The 19,594-nt window shown below is 38.3% G+C and overlaps 1 protein-coding gene across 1 annotated transcript in view; it reads left to right on the top strand.

Moving 5' to 3' along the window:
- Window positions 1-19,594, top strand: part of COL4A1 (collagen type IV alpha 1 chain) — a 128,528-nt gene that overhangs the window by 83,755 nt on the left and 25,179 nt on the right. Inside the window, exons 13-33 of the mRNA XM_054390955.1 lie at window positions 74-163; window positions 753-788; window positions 946-1,005; window positions 2,411-2,455; window positions 2,683-2,736; window positions 3,624-3,665; window positions 4,533-4,626; window positions 5,215-5,250; window positions 7,053-7,217; window positions 9,042-9,137; window positions 10,063-10,146; window positions 10,871-10,941; window positions 13,858-14,049; window positions 14,955-15,123; window positions 15,450-15,542; window positions 15,639-15,743; window positions 17,145-17,242; window positions 17,496-17,646; window positions 17,974-18,087; window positions 18,476-18,643; window positions 19,136-19,225. Of these exons, the coding sequence (XP_054246930.1) occupies window positions 74-163; window positions 753-788; window positions 946-1,005; window positions 2,411-2,455; window positions 2,683-2,736; window positions 3,624-3,665; window positions 4,533-4,626; window positions 5,215-5,250; window positions 7,053-7,217; window positions 9,042-9,137; window positions 10,063-10,146; window positions 10,871-10,941; window positions 13,858-14,049; window positions 14,955-15,123; window positions 15,450-15,542; window positions 15,639-15,743; window positions 17,145-17,242; window positions 17,496-17,646; window positions 17,974-18,087; window positions 18,476-18,643; window positions 19,136-19,225 (2,053 nt within the window). The remainder of the gene's footprint in view (window positions 1-73; window positions 164-752; window positions 789-945; window positions 1,006-2,410; window positions 2,456-2,682; window positions 2,737-3,623; window positions 3,666-4,532; window positions 4,627-5,214; window positions 5,251-7,052; window positions 7,218-9,041; window positions 9,138-10,062; window positions 10,147-10,870; window positions 10,942-13,857; window positions 14,050-14,954; window positions 15,124-15,449; window positions 15,543-15,638; window positions 15,744-17,144; window positions 17,243-17,495; window positions 17,647-17,973; window positions 18,088-18,475; window positions 18,644-19,135; window positions 19,226-19,594) is intronic.

Raw genomic sequence — 19,594 nt, 5'->3', positions numbered from 1 at the left:
ATGGGTCTTAGTAATGTTTGTCCTCAGTGTCAGTACTGTTTTCAATGGACTATCCTGGATTTGGTGTTGACAGGGAGAACAAGGGGTGAGGGGTCCCCCAGGCCCTCCAGGACCAGCACCACATGTGAAAGAAAAAGGGAGTGAAATCATAAGGGGAGAAAAGGTGAGCCCTTAAATGATTGATCATGTTGTACTCTTCATTAAAATATTATGAATAGTCATTAGGAAACAAAAGTCAAACAGGAAAAAGAAAATATTGAGTCGCCTACAGCCCATCTTTCAATTTCCCCCCCCCCCGCTTGACTTCATGAATTAATTTTGATTGTTCTTCTAGAAGTTTCTTTGAAAGATGGATGATAAATGCATAAATAATTAATGCATGCAGCATTCCTGTCTGAGGAAAGAGGATTGGTAAACATAGTCTAAACATCAAATATTCTCAAAAATGTCATTTGGTAGCTTATACTAGACTTCATATACAGAAACACATTCATGCAATCTGAATGTCAAGGACTACTTCAATTATTGAATTAGGCAGTCTAAGCCATATGTATTAGTATGTTAAAACAGCTCAATGGAATCACATTTTGTGTTTGTCTAACTTTCTGCACATCATACTATAGGCATAATTCTTGAAGGGTTAGATGTGCCTTTGCTGACATGAAAAATTAAATTTTTTCCAGCCTGAATGAATAATGGTTAGGATTTTTTTTACTGATCTAACTTTTTTTTTTAATATATAATTTCATTAGGGTGATCCAGGTGAAAAGGGTGAACAGGGAGTCCCAGTAAGTATCGTGTAGATTTTATTTTTTTTTTTAATACTATTAAAACTGTGATAGAAGAATCTGGTAATGGCCCTGAATATCTTTAAACTCATTTGATACAAGCAAATTTACTTTAGAATTTGGCAGGTTTTTAATTTGACATGTGTTTATTTTCCAGGGACTGCCAGGTTCAGGTTTTAAAGGAGACAAGGGTGAACCTGGGAAGCCTGGTCCACGTGTAAGTATGCTCAACGTTATGAATACCATAATTATAGTTGTTGTATTTTTTCTATAAACTAATTACGTTTAGTACCTGTAAATGTTTTGAAATATACCAAATATGCTATTTCACTAAGTTTTGCTGTAGGACAGGTGTATGAGTCAAGGTAGTAGTGACATACACTAATATTAGTGTGTAACATGCTTTCAAATAGCTAATGCTGAAGGCAGATACAAGACTTCCATTGACCCCAACTGAAGCAAGAGTTAAGCATTCAAGAACAGAAGGAAATGCAAAGCAAAATCCAAATCACTCTGTAGGAATGACTTTAGCTAAATGGAATGTCTTGAATTTATTTCAAATACTCTTACATTCAATCTACAAAATAAAACTGCTTAGCCTTCTTACAAAGATGATTGGATTAAAAAATTAACATGTCTGAGAAACATTTGCTCACTGTTTCCTAGCCTGATGGTATATACCCTTGAGGCTATTACATTTGCCTAGTCTGACCTGTATCATAGTCTTATCCATACAACTTCTGCATGAGTCATGCTACATCTTTCATAGCAAAACCGTATGTTTTCTACATACAATCTTACCTGAAGTATCAAATTGGGGATCATATTTGTTTCTTATGATACATATACAGTCTAAGCACTGTGACACTAACTGAAAGCCAGGGTCCAGTGGATTAGGTTTCAAGCCTAAAAGCCAGTCCTGTCCGTAGTCCATAGGATGAGAAAGGGAATGCTGAAAAGTAGGTTAGTCCATTTAGATCATTTATCACTTATCAGCTGATTACTTCAAGGGAGTCTAATCCACTTTGTAGGCTAACACAATGGCGTAATTGTGAATCATGTTGCTCTGAAGGAGTCTTGGATTCTAGGTTATCATCTGCCTTGTGAATTAAAATTGTACCTTTCAATTTAAGGAAGTGATTTTTACTAGTAGATTATTGTGCAATCTGATAGGGGGGACACTCTTCAAGACTTATGTTGAAACAGAGCCACCAAATCTCTATGAATAAAGGTTTTGTGAGGCTGTAGAGTGTGTGTGTTTGTGTGTGTATGTATGTATATACATAAAGGGATTACTATGAAGGGAAAAGTTTTTTGTTCTGATTCCAGTTTCCTGTACTATTGAAAGCCTCCTTGACTGTGAAATCTGTATGTTATTCCTGGATCTGGGCACAGATTTACAGGATTTTGATTAATTCTGCAGCTTGTAGGATGTTAAGTAATAAAAGCACTAGATAGTCACTGTTTGCCTGCTTTGTACTCTCTGCATGTGGCTGCATTAGCATACTTTGATTAATAAACTCCACTAGTGATTGCTTTATTCTGGTGTTTCACATACTGTACTTAGAAATCACATCTATGTGGCTGCCTGTTTAAGTAGAATGGAACTTGATGTTTTGCAGGGAAAGCCTGGAAAAGATGGTGAGCCAGGACCAAAAGGAGAACCTGTATGTATTTTACTAATTTCCCTGTACTGTTTCTCACATTCATAACAAAGAAGTGTCTATGTATTATACATAACTGGTTGACTTTTGTAGCCTTCTAGACTGTTAACTTAAAGTTGGTCCTTTCAGTGAAGTAATGATGTGGTTTAAAAAATGTAAAACTTTTCTGCCTACTTGGCTAAGATGCAACTACATTTGTCTTTTACTTTTTTGCTGTTTTATACATGCAGGGTTTGCCTGGTGGGTTTGGGATTCCAGGACGACCTGGGGAGCCTGGTGTAAAGGTGCGGAGTAGTGAGCTTTGCTTCCTATCACACGGAATGAGGAAGTTAGGAGCTTCTATGTTGTGTTCATAGACGTGCATTAAAGCAGTGAATGCACATAAAGCAGTATTTAGTGAATGTTACTGAGTTGTAATGTCATCACAGAGAGCCTAGGAAAAGTCAAAATTAAGGTAGTTTAGATATCCTTGTGTCATGGACTGAATTGAATCTGCTGCTGTTATTCAATGCCATGCTGCTTCATGCCAGCTTCAAAATGACAGTGCTGGCTGAAGCAAAGTATCGTGGGGCTTGAAGTTCAGATTGCAACATGAGAGGCTTCTTGTTCTGGTTGCTGCTTTCAGTTTTCAGGGCTTGGGGTTGCTGGGCTTTTTTGCTGGGCTGACTGTTGGCAGGGGGGAGGTGGGGAGGGTGGGGTAGGTCGCTAGCTTCTGCTGCTGCTTCTGCATTTTGCTGTGCTTTTCTGCAAAATAGGCTAATGTGCATTATATTATCTCATTTTTAGTAAAACTCTTTTTGTCTCAACTCTTCATCGCAACCTGGAATTTTTTTTTGTGTTACTTTCCCTCACTTTTATGTTGGGGGAGAGTGATCTGTGTTAATACAACACACCCTGCTTTTAGATCTGTTTTGGATGGATGGATTAATGCAGGCTTTGTTCACAAGTTCGTTGCCTAGCCCGCACATGTACAAATGTACTTTCCTAAAAATTCTCTTTAAATAGTGTGAAGTAGTACAGGCCTGCAAACTAACTGCTTAGCATATTAGAGTGGTCATATAGTTTGGAAGTTGTATGAATCTGTATCAAAGTGTTCATTTGCTAAGGAAATTAACTTTGGGGGGCAGAAAATGTGGTCTGGATTTAAAATGCAATTTGTATTTTGATTTAGGGTGACAAGGGTGAACGAGGTTTCCCAGGACCCCCAGGAAGAGTAAGTAGCATAAATTCTTGTTTTATTTTAAACCTACCTGAAAATATAAATTTCATGAAAGTCAGAGTCCTCAAATAATGAGGATAAAAAGAGAGACTATGCATGCTTTGATCTTATTTTTATCAGTCAGATCCTCATTTTTTCTTAATGGAAACAAAAGTGTGGGATGCAATTCTTTAGAGTATGATTGAAATTTGGGAAGGAAGCTCTTAAATAGTATGAATTTCAAATGTTTTGGGCTATGAGAATGATAGGCATTGTTAATCAATACAAAGTATCCAGAAGAAAGTTCAAAAGAGCAAGTCTGTCAACTTTGCAGTCTGTAATTTTTTTAACACTTCAAATAAAAAATGGGATTAGTCAGCAACAAATAGATCATTGATAATGCTGCTTCCCCAGCATGGGGGAACCTTCACAACATCTGCTGCATTTCAAATATTTTATTTGAAAAATTGTGCATACTTTGGAATATTTTATTGTAAATTTCAGTATTCTATATATCAAGCTTAGATCAGTGTTAGCAGAAGTTGCCAGAATAGAATATTTTAAACTGTAAGGTAATACAAATCTAATGAATTAGTGCCTAGACTGTGCTGAGGTTTTTTGCAATTTTTCTTGTTCAGAAAGGTCCTATGAAGCTCTCCACTTAATCCTACTACTGACATGAAAGAATTTTGGTAGAATAGGAAATGGAAAAAACGCATTTTTTCCAGTAATTCCTCAGTGGCTACTACCCTGTAAGGGAAGTTACATTGATGAAATTGCAAGTGTGACCAAAACTGTTATTTTGAAACCAAAATGGCTTCTGTTCCGTGAGGTCAAAGTGGGGAAGATTGCTAGCATCCCATTCTTTGTCCTGTGATTCAGGTTATTGATGCTGGACCAATAGATACCTATGGTGAAAAAGGAGACCCTGGACTTGCAGGTTTGCCTGGACTGAAAGGTCAAAAAGGTGAAAAAGGTATGTATTTTCTGTTTTCTTTGTGATTAATAAGAAAATTAAGGGTGTAACTTAAATAAAAATTCTATGAGCTTGGGAGCTCTATATGACAGTGAAGTCTTCCAGTTATTTATTGAATTGTTTTCAAGTTATTACATATTGTTGTAGTTATAGGACTGGGATCTGTTCCTATGGCAGTTAAATAATCCAGTCAGATTATTTAAGAAAGATGGAAATCTGCTCCAGCATAAGGAGGATAATAATGAAGAGAATCTTGAGACTCCTTTAAAATTTAGCTGCTTCATTTTTGATCTTAAAAGCGGCTTGCATAATTTACAAAATTCTTCAGTAGATAGAGAAACCCAAGCATTCTCTATCCCATTTTTCCCATTGCAGACCTTTATTGAAGAAAAATCAGTGGAGGCTATGGCACACAGCAGGGCCTTTTCCCTTAATATGTTGTTTGCAAATATCTATAGATTGTTTAGCTTAGCCTTTGCTTTGGTGCATACTAGTTTGTAATATGTAGGTAAGTAATGTGTACTAAAAAGTTCGCTGTTATTGGCATTGCTGACTTCATCACCTAACTGAAAACCTCTCTTTCTAAAGGTTTCCCTGGCGTGCAAGGAATCCCAGGACCTCCAGGTATGAATTTATGGCCACTGATTTTTATTTACATTTTGCCTGTGTTCTCCCTGGGTCCCTGTAGGTTACCTCCTTAGCTGTTGACAGTTACTGCCAGACTTTCAGAATACCCAGGAAGTGGCCTCTCTTGGGATCTAATTGTTCCATTAGACCCTTTAGTTTGCATTTCTTTTGTCTTCGATGTGATGTAGCCTGGCTCTTTGTTTAGAGTCCAGATAACTTCTTGCTTACATTGAAGAAGTAATGTGTGTAGGTCGTCAGAGATAGTCCACACAGTATGACTCCATTGGGCAAGAAGAGTTGTAAAATGTGGATATGTGTGTGAATATGTGCATATGTACCTATGTACTTAGGCTTGTGTGTGTAATACATTCTGCTTTCACTTCAGCTCTGTATGTGTTAGCATAAATATAATAAAACAAGGTGTGCAGGGAGAAATAATAAGACAAAGTCATTCCTTAAGGCTTCCTGCTTTTTTTTTTCCTGTTTGTTTTTGGTGGTGGGTTTCTTTGGTTTGTTTGTTGGGAGTTTTTTTGGTTGTTGTTGGTTGGTTGGTTGGTGGTGGTGGTTGTTTTTACAGGTTGCCCAGGGAGGTCCTGGGTGCCTGGAGGCTTTTTAAGGCCAGGTTGGATGAGGCCTTGAGCAACCTGGTCTAGTGGAGGGTGTCCTTGCCCAAGGCAAGGGGGCTGGAAATAGATGATCTTTAAGGTTCCTTCCAACCCAAAACATTCTATGAATCTATTAAAAGTTATTTCTTTTGCATGCAAATGTTACCTCAGCATGTCTATATATTCATGATAGCAGTGCTATTATACACACATATACATTTTTATATATATATATATATATATATATATGTACATCCATTTGAACTGAAACATGATACATCCTTATTAAAAGTTAAGCAAATCATCTGTGGAAACCTGACTCCAGCACATCCTGCAGTGATATTACTACTACCACCTTAGCTCACGTTTTCTGCATTCACTGTGAGCTAAATATGAAATTAATGTAAGTTAGGGTCGGATATTTTCCAAGAAGTTTTTCATGATTTAGGGAGGAGATAGGGTGTACCACAGCCTGTAACCCTATAGAATTCTGTACCAAGACAAGAAGAATGGTAGCTGTTAGTCTGTCATTACCCTACAGAAATTGAGATTTGTGTGACTTTTTTATATTCTTGCAGTGCAGCAGAAGGCTCAAAATGGTTTAGTGATTGAGTCTAGTGATTAGTTGTGAACTGAAATAGCTTCTTAAAGTACGAAAACCTGTAGGACTGTATAAATAGTTAACAGGAGATTTTTAATTTTTTTTTTCTATCTCTAACTACTTCTGTTTATTATTGTTTGCTTATTATTTCTACAGAAAGTTTTGACTTTAGTATTCCTGAAATCTGCTAGCATTGTTAAATACTTATTTACTGAAGTTATTAGACATGCTGTCCCCCTTTCCATGTATGTTTCAGATTTGGGTTATTATGAGATAAGTGTGTAATGGTTTCTAAGTGTAACAGTTGAAGTAACTTCTGTGTCACCACTATTTATCACCCAGCAAAAGCTGATTCAAATAAATCTCAGAAAGACACATAGTACAGAATAAATGTATTTTTCTAGGGACCTAACCAAAGTGAGTTATACTCACTTCAGCTCAGATAATAATCACCAATAGTAAAATATGATCTCTTTTTTATTTTACACTAGCATTTCTACATTTCTCTTTGAAACCTAATGGAGAATAGTGTGTGGATAATATTACTGTCTTTTCACTTATCATATTTTCCATGTGTTTTTCTCTGTCCAAAGGTCGACCACTTCCGGACAGGGTAGGATCACCTGGTGTTCCTGGAGAGAGAGGTGAAAAAGGTGAAAAGGGTTCTCCTGGATTCCCTTTACCTGGACCCCCTGGAAGAGATGGTTTCCCAGGTCCTCCAGGGTTGCCTGGCCCACCAGGTCCTCCAGGCAAAACAGGTAGGTAAAGTACTTGGTTGCTTTTCACAATGAAGACCAATTATGTACTTTTCATGCATATTAAAAAAAAAAACCAAAAAGCAACAAAACCCTAACCAAAAACAAACAAATGAAAAGATTGTAAAAGCTGCAGTTGGAATACATCTTTGCTGTGGAAAAAAGATGCTGTTGTACCGGGCCAAGCAAAAACTGTTCTGTGATACAGCAAGCTGCTTGTTTTTACTATGACAAGGATTCTTTGCTAAACAAATGTTTTAAAAATTTATTCAAAAGTTCAGTGTTACAATGTAACAAAATAATTGACCTTAGTACATATCGGTGGCTTCTTTCTCCTAATGTGCCAACCTAGAGATTTTTTGTAGCTTTTCAATTAAAACAATGACAAATACTAATATTGTTTGTAGCATAAGAGATAGCTGTTCAGTATCACAATGGACAAGTCTGCAGTACAAATCTCTGTAATAGATTGAACAGGTGCAAGAACTGCAGACTGAGATACTGGTCTGCCAAGAGTTTCTACTGTAGAATGAAATGATCTTATAGGAGAACTGGCTCAATGTGTGCTTTATAGGGGTAAATAAAAATCTAGTAATGATGTGGCAAATACATAGTAATAGTAATGATAAAAACATAATACAGCTTTGTTTATTTAGATTCTGATAAAGCATTTTTAAAGAGAAAAATGGCTCTTCAATAAAGCAATTAAATAAGTACATGTGAAAGTGATCTGTGCCTAACAGCTCCTTACAACTGATGTTATAACTCTTAGCAAAGGAAAAGTATTGCTTTAGGTGATACTGATATTGAGTGAAATTCTGATTTCAATGTAAAGGATGCTAACCCTATCACAGTAGTTCAAGTGGTCTTAACCTATTGAAAGGAACATTATTCTTTATGGAATTCCTAAACCAAAAATATATAGTTCAAAAATAGTTGAAGATGCCTAGTTGTTGCTCTGTTCACCAATGAAGCAGTACAAAATTCGGCACCTAGAATATGGAATTAAATAGCTAAATCTTACCTTGCCCTAAAAATAACAGCAATTCCTGGTTTTTTTTAATACATGTTTTTGCCACTCTTTAATTATGCTTCTTTCCCAGACGCTTCTTTAGATTTCTTCAGATGCATAATGGGAAAAAAATTGTTTTAATTTACCTGTCATTTACCAAACTTCACACTAACATTTTGGTTTCTGGCTTTGACCAAAATGATGTCATACTATATTGGGTCAAAACCTGTGCCATATCATCAAATGTTTTAAGTATTTTCCTGTCAAGCGTAATTTGTATTCTCATATCAGGTCTTCTAAATAATCTCATTTGTTACCTACTTGAGCTCCTAACATATGCAGTTTCTTGTTTTCAGGAAGTTTGATCAATGTTTAGAAGTTAAGTGGGTGGTAACAAGCTGCTCTTGACCTAAGAAAGTTTCCTAAAGCATTGAAAACAAAAGTCATGGTAGAAAAAAACCTCTTATTAATGAATTTCTTCAGAAGATCTATATTTTCAGTTCTCTTCAGGAGATTTTTTTTTTTTAAGCACTCTTCTTAGCCAAAACATATAATAAAAATAGTGAAAGTCGTTTGTAATGTTATGACACAGCCTGTCTTTTCTTTGTAATTCTTACCATTTCTTAAGTAGTATATATGGAACCAGAATACATATTCTCAGTTAAATTTTTCAAAGTAAATCAAATAGAAAAGTAAAATGCTGTTCTGATTTATCACTCTTCATAGACGTGTTCATCTGGGACATTCATAAATGTAGCTCTGTAATGGAAACTTGCGTTTGTCAAACAATATTCTTTATTGCATTTCCATTGCAGATGGAATTGATCAATGCCAGCAGGGGGAACCCGGTGCACCAGGTAGTCCTGGACTTCCAGGAAGAGATGGATTTCCAGGAGAGATGGGAGAGAAAGGTAATACCATTTTAAAGTGGTTGCTTTCTAATGCTCTGGACCCTGAAGCCTGAACATATAAGGAGGCTGAGCGAGTTACGCTGGATTCAGAAAAAGTGTACTTAAAATTAGTTAAACAGATAATGGACATAGAAGCTATTTCTTGAGTAAAATAACGATATTGTATATTGAGCTATGTGACACAAACTTCACTCACATTTAATTTAGCCTACACATTGCTGGGAAGAGATAAAGGATGGCAGAAGGCTGAAAGAAGAAGAGGGAAGAAAGCAACAGTTGTGTATAGCCCCATTAGGTGAAAATTGATCTGTTCATGACAATTCAAGATGTGAATTCTGAGATGAAGAATTAGGGGCAGATGAGTTGGGAATAGAAATGGCTTATGAATCATTGCCATGAATATCACTGAAGCTAAAATTATATCACCTATAAATAGGACTGTCAACCATGCATTTTAGCAGCATTGACTAAGTGGACATATTAAAAAAAGAGCTGCACTCATTTACACTATGGTTGAGCCTTCCTAATCTCACTCTGCTCACTGCTTTTCTAAAACTGCAAAATTGAAGTGTCTATACAGGTTCTCCTTTTTCTGCTTTAACTTTTTATTTCTTCTATACTCAGTACATATTTCTTTTCTTCTTTTTGACCCTCTTCATGGGTCCCTTTTAACTCTTCTGTTGACTATTATCCCTATGATAATATTTAAGTTGATTTTTCATGCAATTCCTTTAAAAATTTTAAAGAATTTTGAATATTAGTTTGCTGATAAATTTTCTTTGAAGCATATAATTGGTAGTAGCTTATTTATTTTTTCTTTCAAATTGGAGTGTATAAATTGACATTTGCTCCAGAATCTACCTACTTTCAGCTCTCTTAAATATCTTCTTTGTTTTTCATTAGTTTTGTTGGTTTTTTTTTTCAGGTGACAAAGGTGAAGCCTGTGCCTTATGTGACAAAGTAGGACCTCCTGGACTTCCAGGACCACAAGGGCCACCAGGCCCAGCAGGTAAAAACTCATTAACTACTTGAGAATTACCTACATAGACTAAAATCTAAAAATGCAACATATATGATAAAATTAATTCAGTTTTGTCCCATTAATCAAATCTTCTGTGAAACTATTGCAAAGAGGATGGAATATTCCTGGTTTTGGCCCAATTGCAAATTTCCAGTGCAATTAAAAAGAATTACCAAGGAAGCAGAAACTGGCCACAGTGGAGGGTCTTTGCAAACTGTAACTCAAATATTTTCACAGAAGATTATGAAAATGAAAAATAATGTTAGAAGCATTTGTCCTATGTGTGCAATGGCCCATACATGTTCCCAATCTTTGCATTAAATTCTGTGGTTCATAAAATAATTATTTTTCTGCTACCATATGAGAGAAGTACTACATGCAAGCAGTGATACCATCCCTAGTGTTAGTTCTAGTGGCTCTTCAGAAAAATTAGTGCTATATAGGTAGTTTCAAGAGTTCAGTGACTACATGATAGGTCTAAATAGTAAGGTGAATTCATTACTAAGTCAAATAAATCATCAGCTTCTGAGTTTATGAATGCAAACACATGTGATCACGTGACTCCAGACGACTTCACTGGCTTTAGCGGTATTATGTTGATATAACTGGGGATGGAATGAGACACTTTGAAAAGGATCAAAGAACTCACATACCACAAGCTATTTGTAAAAGCATGTAATAAACAGAGTTGTATGCTTTTCTCTCTGACAAGGTTTTCCGGGACAGTCGGGTTTCAAGGGTGACAGAGGTTTACCTGGACTTGATGGCCTTCCAGGGATGCCTGTAAGTAATGACTTGTCACGAGCTATGTGTTTGTCCTATGAGGCATGTGATCAAAGAACATGTGGTCATCAGTGTAGTTGTGTAATAGTCCTGTTTAAAAACAGAACACCACAGTGATAAGATAAAATTAAGGAACTATGCCTAGTAAAATAAACTGGGAAGCAGTGTGGTTGAGCTGTGAGAGGGGAAAAAAGACCTGTCAGAATCAGGTTATATTTCTGTGTTTGCCCATTGTGACCTTCTATCTGAGCAAGGTAAGCAGTGCAGCTGGGTAAAAAGTAAGACCTCACAGGAAACAGATACAAGTCAGTCCTGATTTTGAGAAGCATTCCAGTAACTGTCTGTTGTGTAGGTGTATATTGAGAGAGACACAGTGCCATCTAGTGTAGTGGAAGCAGTCTGGAGTTAGCATGCATTATGTTTTGTCAGTTTGTCTGAATTTTTGGAAATGTGTGCAGTATATTCCATAAAATGTAATTAGTTAGCAGGAAAGCTAAGTAATTTTGAAGAAATAAAGGATGGCTCTCAAAGTGGATAGTATCCTGATAATATGATCACAACACAAGGCAACTCAGCTGCATTGAGTAAGGCTGGATACCAGAAGCAGAACAGCCATAAACATGCCTAACATGTAACAGATTACTCCTAGATGAGCAGTACTACCGCAACCACATTTGATCTTGTGAGAGTTCACTTGAGTGTCCCTACATATGCTGGGATATCAAGATGCACCTTAATGTATGTGTTGCTGTAGCATAACTAGGATTTTGACACCATTCCTAATGTAAGTAGATTGAGTTTGTCAGAATGTTCCTGGACTTTTTTTTTCCCCCTCAAAACTTTTTTGTCCTTTCAGCTGATCTTTTTTGGTATCATAACTTCTCAGTGACAGGAAGGATGGAGAGTCTGCTTACAAAGGCCTGCAGTGACAGAACAAGGGGCAATGGTTTCAAAATAGAAAAGAGCAGATTTAGATTATATGTTAGGAACAAGTTCTTTACTATGAGGGTAGTGGAACACTGAAAGAGGTTGCCCAGGGAGGTGGTTGAGGCCCCTTCCCTGGAAATATTCAAGGTGAGGTTCAGTGAGGCCCTGGGCAGCCTGGTCTAGTTGAGGATGTCCCTGCTGACTGCAGGGAGGTCAGAGTAGATGACCTTTGGAGGTCCCTTCTGGCCTGGACCATTCTATGTACACTAGCTGTACCACACAAGCTGCCTCTATGAGCAGCAGTGAGAGAGAGGCACCTTCAGAAATTGAACCAACCCACCTATATAAATTCTTTATTCAAGGAGCCTATTTCTCTCCCTTGAGTATAACTAAAGTCTAGATGCCTGAAGTCAGCCTATGAAAATTAGCTAGGATGGAGTCCACTCTCTCTTTGTACCACAATAAATAAGATGGTATTACTCAGTGACTGAATTTACTATAATGTCAATGTGATCTATGAAAGAAACAATGGAGAAAAATAGAGGACATTCTAATGTGTTTAAGGTTTTTGGTTTTTTGTGTGTGTGTGTGTCTGGCATTTATTCTCACGCATGTTTTGCCACACCTTTATGCTACCATTTTAATACCTCATAAGTTCTGCTCATGTCTTTCATCAGACAAAGGCTGGCTGCTGTTCTGAATACTTTTAAGCTTGTTTTGTTCCACGAAGTTCAGCCAGGTACTCATCCAGCATATAGTTTAGTTTGGAAAAAATACACAGAGACCAGCCTTGCAAGCTCACATTTTTTTAGAAACATGCCAGAACAAGAGAATGTGATCCAGGGCCCATCAAAGGTAATGGAAAGATTGCCATTGACACTGTCCTGGTTCAGGTTTAAATGGAGGTCACAACAATGACTGTAAGCAGTGGACATTGCCCAGGAAGTTTGTGCTTGACTACCTTAACGAATAGCTCTGATTCACTTGAAATTAGAAAGACTTTTGCTATGAGAAAAGTTGTCTAAGTCCTAGAAAATTTGTAGGAAAGTTTGGATTTCTAGAAATCCTGTGAGTATATTATTAGGTAGATAATTTCTTATCAGAAGAGCATGTGTGCAGTATTCCGATGGTGCCAGCTGACTGTGATTCTTAATTGTGCAAAATAAATGATCATCAGTAATGAGGAGATATGTGTATCTGTGTCAGCTAAATGTCAGAAACAAACTATTCAGGGAGAAGCTTTCAGCCTCCAGTTAGCCTTAGCTCTTGTGCAAATAGTGTTTGAGTTTTGTAAAAAAAAAACAAAAAAAACAAAAAACATTTTTTAGGCAATCTATATATTTGGTTAATATTATAGTTGATTGAAAATGTTTTGAGAGAAAAAAAATCATGGGTAGGGCTTGTATAAGCAATTTAAGCCTGTAAGTTTATCTTTGCATACTGAAGTGTGTTATTTTCCTGTATTTGTACTACTTTTGCTGGCATTGTAAATTATCATAGAGCTACTTTTGTTGCATTTGTGTCAGGGAAATAGGATCGACAGTGTGACAGGATTCAGCATTTAAAGGTGTGGGGCAGACACTTTCACCGTGAAGATGCCTTTTTAAAAAGTCTCGCTTACCTTGATGCTGATACTGTATAAATACATGTAACTGAAATCCAGTGGGTAGTCCATGGAATACTCAGAGTAGATTTTAGGTGTCATGGCCTGTGGTTCTTGTTTAAGTGGTGTAAGTTCATATGCACCATCAAAAATGATATAGCTGTGATACTGTAAATGACAAAGTGGTCAAAGCAAGGTATACATTAATTCCTTTTTCACACTAGAGCACTGCTGTGTCCTAGAAAATATTCTCATTTGACCTCCTTAAAAACTTAATGGTTTACTTGACTTGTATCTGTTCTTTAATTTCTGAAGATTTGTTTTCTTTTGTATCATTTGAAGGATTGGTAGGGCAACTGATGACATCTGAATTTATGAAATTTCAGGGACCCCCTGGACCTCCAGGACTTATGGGCAGCCCTGGGGCAAAAGGAGAACCAGGAGATTTTTCTTATGATTCTATCCTGAAAGGTGAAAAGGGAGATCCTGGTTTCCCTGGACAACCAGGTACTCCTGGAAGAGAAGGAAGACCAGGGAAAGATGGATTGCCAGGTCTCCAGGGTCCAAAAGGAGCACCGGTACATGTGTTTCTTTATGTTTACGTATTGTCCCACAGTGTATTTGCTTATGTTTATATACTGTCCTATACATTCTGTCTTTCAGATCAGCATTCACATGCTTTAATACCCTACACATGCTTTATATTTATTGCCCTCATTTGTTGTTCCACATCTTGTCCTTACCTTGAGTAGTTCATTCTTCCTCAGAGGAAGACTCCAGTTGCCCTGGAACTAGTGAGGAAGATGGCCCTTTGACAACAAACTAGTATTTCAGAGTTAGATTTTGCTCCTTTCTTTTTACATGTCATAATGGTTGGACTCGATCGTGAAGATTTTTTTCCAACCAAAACAATTCTACAATTCTGTGACTTAGATGTTATCAGCATAGCTTGTTACTTTCAGGACTGTATAGCAAGGGTTCTTTCCCTGCAAAACAATAGTTTTGTTCCTTTCTCACAGCTTGATAGTGAGAAATCCACAAATGTGGATGATGTAGCTGTTATCTGGAGATGACTGAAGGAATGTAGGTATCTAAGTAGAGATTGTAAAACAAATTTCAACTCTGTTCTGGCCTACTTCTCTTCTGTGGGAGAGTACAAACTAATGCTTCAAGATCTTGCACTGATAGAGAGTTTGTTGGTAGGGATATGGAGCTGAATGTGAAGCTCACATCTGCTCCCAGATCCACCACTGAGAACATAAGCCTATGTGGTCCGTTTAGCTGCACTGCAGTCTAGGTATGATTTCAATGTGGAACTCAGTTCTACTTCCATTGAAATCAGTGATTAAAAAAAAAAAAATCCACCTTCTTCAGCGCTACAGCCACCTGTGCTAAATACAAGTTACAAAAGATGCAGAGAGAGGAGGATGTGTTCTGTCTCACCAGTTAGGCAAGAAGTACACTTATACTTTCCAAAAATTAGGGTACAGCTGGCTTGAAAGGAGAACGTGGTCCCCCTGGCCAACCTGGATTCCCTGGAGTACGTGGTGAAAGAGGTTTTCCTGGCCCTCCTGGCATAGGTGCTGCAGGATTACCTGGTGAAAAAGGAGACAGAGGCTTTGATGGCACTCCAGGTTTACCAGGCCTTCCAGGTAATGCTATAGTATGCTTTAAAAAATATAATCCTTTTAAAAAAATATATGTCTTTTAAGAGGTTCATCCAAATTTAAGACTGAAATAAAAAGACTCTCTAATTTAAATCAAAATTAGCTTTCGGCAGTATAATTGCAAATCTTTGAGGGTGTTTTTTTTGTGCCAGGATGGTTTAGGTTCAGCTTAGTTTTCTATGAATCTTTTACAAAAAAACTTCATAACGAGTCAGTTGTAATGGTATGGGTGGACTAACCTTGCTGGCTAGGTGAAACACTGTTGTTTCGTTTCGTCAGTTGTTATACTTGATTGACCTTTATATTAACAGGAGCAAAGGGCGAAGCAGGACGAACTATACCACTTCCTGGACCTCCTGGGGCAGATGGCCTTCCTGGGCCACCTGGTTTCCCTGGACCCCAAGGTATAGTAGTCCTATTAATCTGTGTCTGATTATAATGGCTCCATTCTCCAGAAGCTGATCTTTGTATTAACATTTGTCTTGTTTTTACTTGCAAAGGTGACAAAGGGAATCCTGGGCTTCCAGGTAGTCCTGGCCTGCCAGGAGAAAAAGGTGCTGTTGGGCAGCCAGGAATAGGGTTCCCTGGACCTCCAGGACCCAAAGGTAAGATAAAGTTATCCATCTAACAGAGCTGGTATAACTGGAGTGTGGATGGAGGCCAGCATTATAATTCAGCCCTGGCTGAAAGGGATTTGGGAGGTGTAGCTGTGGAACCTCCCTTGCAAAATCATCACTGCTTTCTACAGTGATGTGTTACAGTACAACATCTTACCTTGCAGCAACTGAAGTACTGAGAGATGATATAGTCTTTGAAAGATGAGATGAAGCATGCTGTGTGGTTGGTCAAAAAATCACACTGACATAACTATAGTATTTTTGGGCCAGTGATAGCAGCTCTGGAGTGTTGAGGTGTCTGAGAGCAGTTTGGTTAGAATACCAGCTTACTCAGCATAAGTTTAGTCTTCACTGCATGGTTATTGTCCGGGTATGCACATGATGCAGGGGAACTCTAAATGTTCATATTTTTAGGAGATGTATTTCATAGTGCTGCTATTAATTTAAAACTAGATGACTGAGCTTTTAGCAGCCACTTCAATCGCTAAAATTCTTGAGGGCCTTCATTATTATTTAATTTATTATTAAATTCCACACATCAATGAACTGTGAGGTTCAGAAAGACTTAATAAGGAGATTTACCTGTGGCTACCTCTAGTTACTCTGAGCCTGGTATGGGATGAACCTTGTTGTATCTAGAAAAGGATTGCTGTATGCTCTTTGATGCCAGCAGAAAATGAAAGACGTATCAAATATATTTCTTTTAGAGATCCTTTCTTGAATTCAGCTCTGCCCAATGACTTGCCTGGGGCTTAGCCTAAAACCTAGATTTCCCACTCTCCAAGACCTTTGACTGAGAAAGGAGTTTCATCTCAGTTTAATGCATGTGTGCTGGTGTTGTGTGAGTGCTGTCTTTAAGTGATTTGCAGGATGTCTTACGTATTCCTTCCTTCATTCTCAAGGCACAGTGCATGGGCCAGCTGTGGCATAGAAACCTGTGTGCAGTACACAGTGGGACATGCAGGACATGTCATATGACATATGCTGAACAAAAGATGTTGATTCACATATGTGTTTTGTTGTGCATCTCTCACTCTCGTACCCTACACATTAAGTTGCATTTTCTGAAGACTTTAGGAACTCAGTTTTGCAGACAGGATGTTTCTCAGTGACATCAACACACAAAGCTCAACTCTCATGTCATGTAAGAGAAGGCACTCAGTGTTTATTTATTCTGGGTGATTGTTTCTCATCAGAAGCCAAATGCTATGTAGTGTTTGAATCTCTGTTGAGATGTTTGGATGTTGGCATCCCTAGAAGTTTGACATCAAAAACTGCACAGACCTTTTCAAACACATCCCTGTGAGGATGTGAATAGTTCAGTCAGAGTCTTGAAGAAACAGCAGAGAACACAAATGGTAATGATGTGAATTTTGTTTTGTTTTATAGGTTTCCAAGGTCAGCCTGGCTCACCTGGTCTGCCAGGAACTCCAGGAACCCCTGGCTTGGATGGTTTGCCAGGTGTACCAGGTTTACAAGGTCAAAAAGTAGGTATCATCTGCTGATACTGTTATCTGTGACTTCCTATGTCAACAGGAATGTGTACAAAGATCCTGTTCTTTTAAAAAAAAAAATTGATCCAACTGTCCTTCATCTTATGTTTCCCACTGTGCATACAAAGGGACAAAGTAGATGGATGGAGTTCATGTGTAAGTCTGCCTCTGAGTGATTTACATGCAGTCAATGAATGAATCCTTGGTTTTGATGTGTTAATTCACAGTCTCTTGTTTCTTTGCCTAGGGTGAACCTGGTGTAGGTCTCCCTGGCCCTAAGGGATTACCAGGCCCCCCAGGCCCAGCTGGCATCCCTGGAGAAAAGGGAAATCCGGGACTGCCTGGTTTACGGGGCGAGCAAGGCTTTCCGGGCATACCTGGCCAGCAAGGATTCAGAGGTAACATCACAGGAAAAATACAGCTCTATATTTCTATTTCTTTTTCAAAGTCAGTCCCCCATAGATGCAGCAAAAAAGTCATTCACCAGAGATACCCTACTGATACCTCAGAGTATTGCCCTTTTCGACTTCCCCTTGTTTTCTCCTAGCAACCATCAGTACCAAATGGCACTGTGCCCTTCCTCCAACCCTAGGCAGGAGGTGTGAGAGGCTGAAATGAGATCCCGTTAGCCAAGTTCTTTTGAAGCACCTACTTTATCATCTTCAGCAAACAAGATTTCAAATAACATTGGAGGACGCTCAGTTTGTGTCTCTGTCTCCCTGCAGGTGACCCTGGCCTCCCAGGACTGCAGGGTTTGCAAGGCCCTCCAGGTGCACCAGGGCTGGGCCCACAGGGATCACCAGGACCTGCTGGGCAGCCAGGACCTCAGGGACCACCAGGTGAGAGAAAAATGCTTGCATGATGGTGCTTAGGAGTGGATTTTTGGCACAAATGGATATTTATATTGGTGAAAGTGTTGCTTGTGAACTATTTTGTAATGGGGGTACATGGAAGGGACATATCAAGAGGCCTCCTCCATCTAGTCCAAACCACAGGGTGAAGCCTCCTGAGAAAAAAACTGCCATTTTGTGTGGTCATCAGTGGGTAATATATACCAGATAACACCTCACTTAGAAAATGAGAACTATTTCTGCTGTCCTGCTTTGAGTCTTCATTCTACGTGCCATGTAATTTCTGAACTGCAGGTGTACATAATCAGATATTTTTGTTAATGGTGTTCCCTGTGTCCATTAAGGACTAATCCTTTACCTTCTGTTTTTTTCCTAGGATTTCCTGGAATAAAAGGAGAAAGAGGCTTCCCTGGTATCCCAGGTCTAGATATGCCAGGTCCAAAAGGAGACAAAGGTAGCCAAGGTCAGCCTGGAGTACCAGGGTCTGTGGGGTTACCCGGTCTGCCAGGTCCACAGGGGGCCATTGGACTTAAAGGATCATCAGGTAACCACCTTCTTCCTCAGAAAACAGCATCTTTGACAAATGTGTTATGAAGTTGTGGTAGCAATGCCCTTTCACTTGGTTAGGAATTGATCCATCAAAGAGCCCAAGCTTGGGAAAACACGTAGGCTGACATCAGTAAAGTAGCTCCATGCACATGTAACTGAACTGCTACTCAAGTCCTTCAGTGGATCAAATCCAGCAACTTGCAGGAACTAGCTGTTAGAGTGTAATAGTGAAAGGTGATTTTTCTTTACCACTGCAATGACAGAATGTGGTTTTAATAATGCCTTCCCTAACAACAACATTGTTACAGGAATAGGAGGTCCTAAGAATCTGTCAAAAGCTCATTACAAACTGTTTTTTGTAACTATTTTTGTTTCATTTTTCCTTAAGAAGTGCAGTTACTAATATGATAGGGAGTAAATTCCATTTCTTTTACTTCTTTATGCTGCTGCTTTATTTTTGTTATTCACTCTTTCACTCTGGTTTCAGGACCCAAAGGAGAAATGGGAGTTATGGGAACTCCTGGACTGCCAGGAACTCCTGGACCAGTTGGAGATCGAGGGTTGCCTGGTGAGAAAGGTAAGAGAGATTTTTCTCGAAATCAAAATTGTAAAATATGCCTATTTCCAGGCAGAGGCGAGTCTAGAAATAACCAAATATAAGGATTATGATTGGTCTAAGTGATGTTTTATGTCAAATAACTTCCTTGTAAGTTATTAATAGTGTAATTTAGAAAGTCATGTCCTAAGAGCAGTCATGTGTTTGGGCCAGGATTTTTGTTCTGTACTTCCATAAGGTAAGGGTCTGCTAAGTGTAAGGATGTTCTAGATATTACTCCAAGAAAATGCTGTGTTTGAAATTACAAAAATCCATCTGGAAAGTCTTAAATAAATTCTTCAAATAATGCCCTGTATTACTACCAAACTCCTATCCTTGTTGTTTTGAGAG

The sequence above is a fragment of the Indicator indicator genome, chromosome 1, assembly GCF_027791375.1.
Source record: "Indicator indicator isolate 239-I01 chromosome 1, UM_Iind_1.1, whole genome shotgun sequence".
Lineage (NCBI taxonomy): Eukaryota > Metazoa > Chordata > Aves > Piciformes > Indicatoridae > Indicator > Indicator indicator.
Note: the sequence above shows the minus strand (reverse complement) of the source record. Positions and strands in the feature narration are given on the sequence as shown.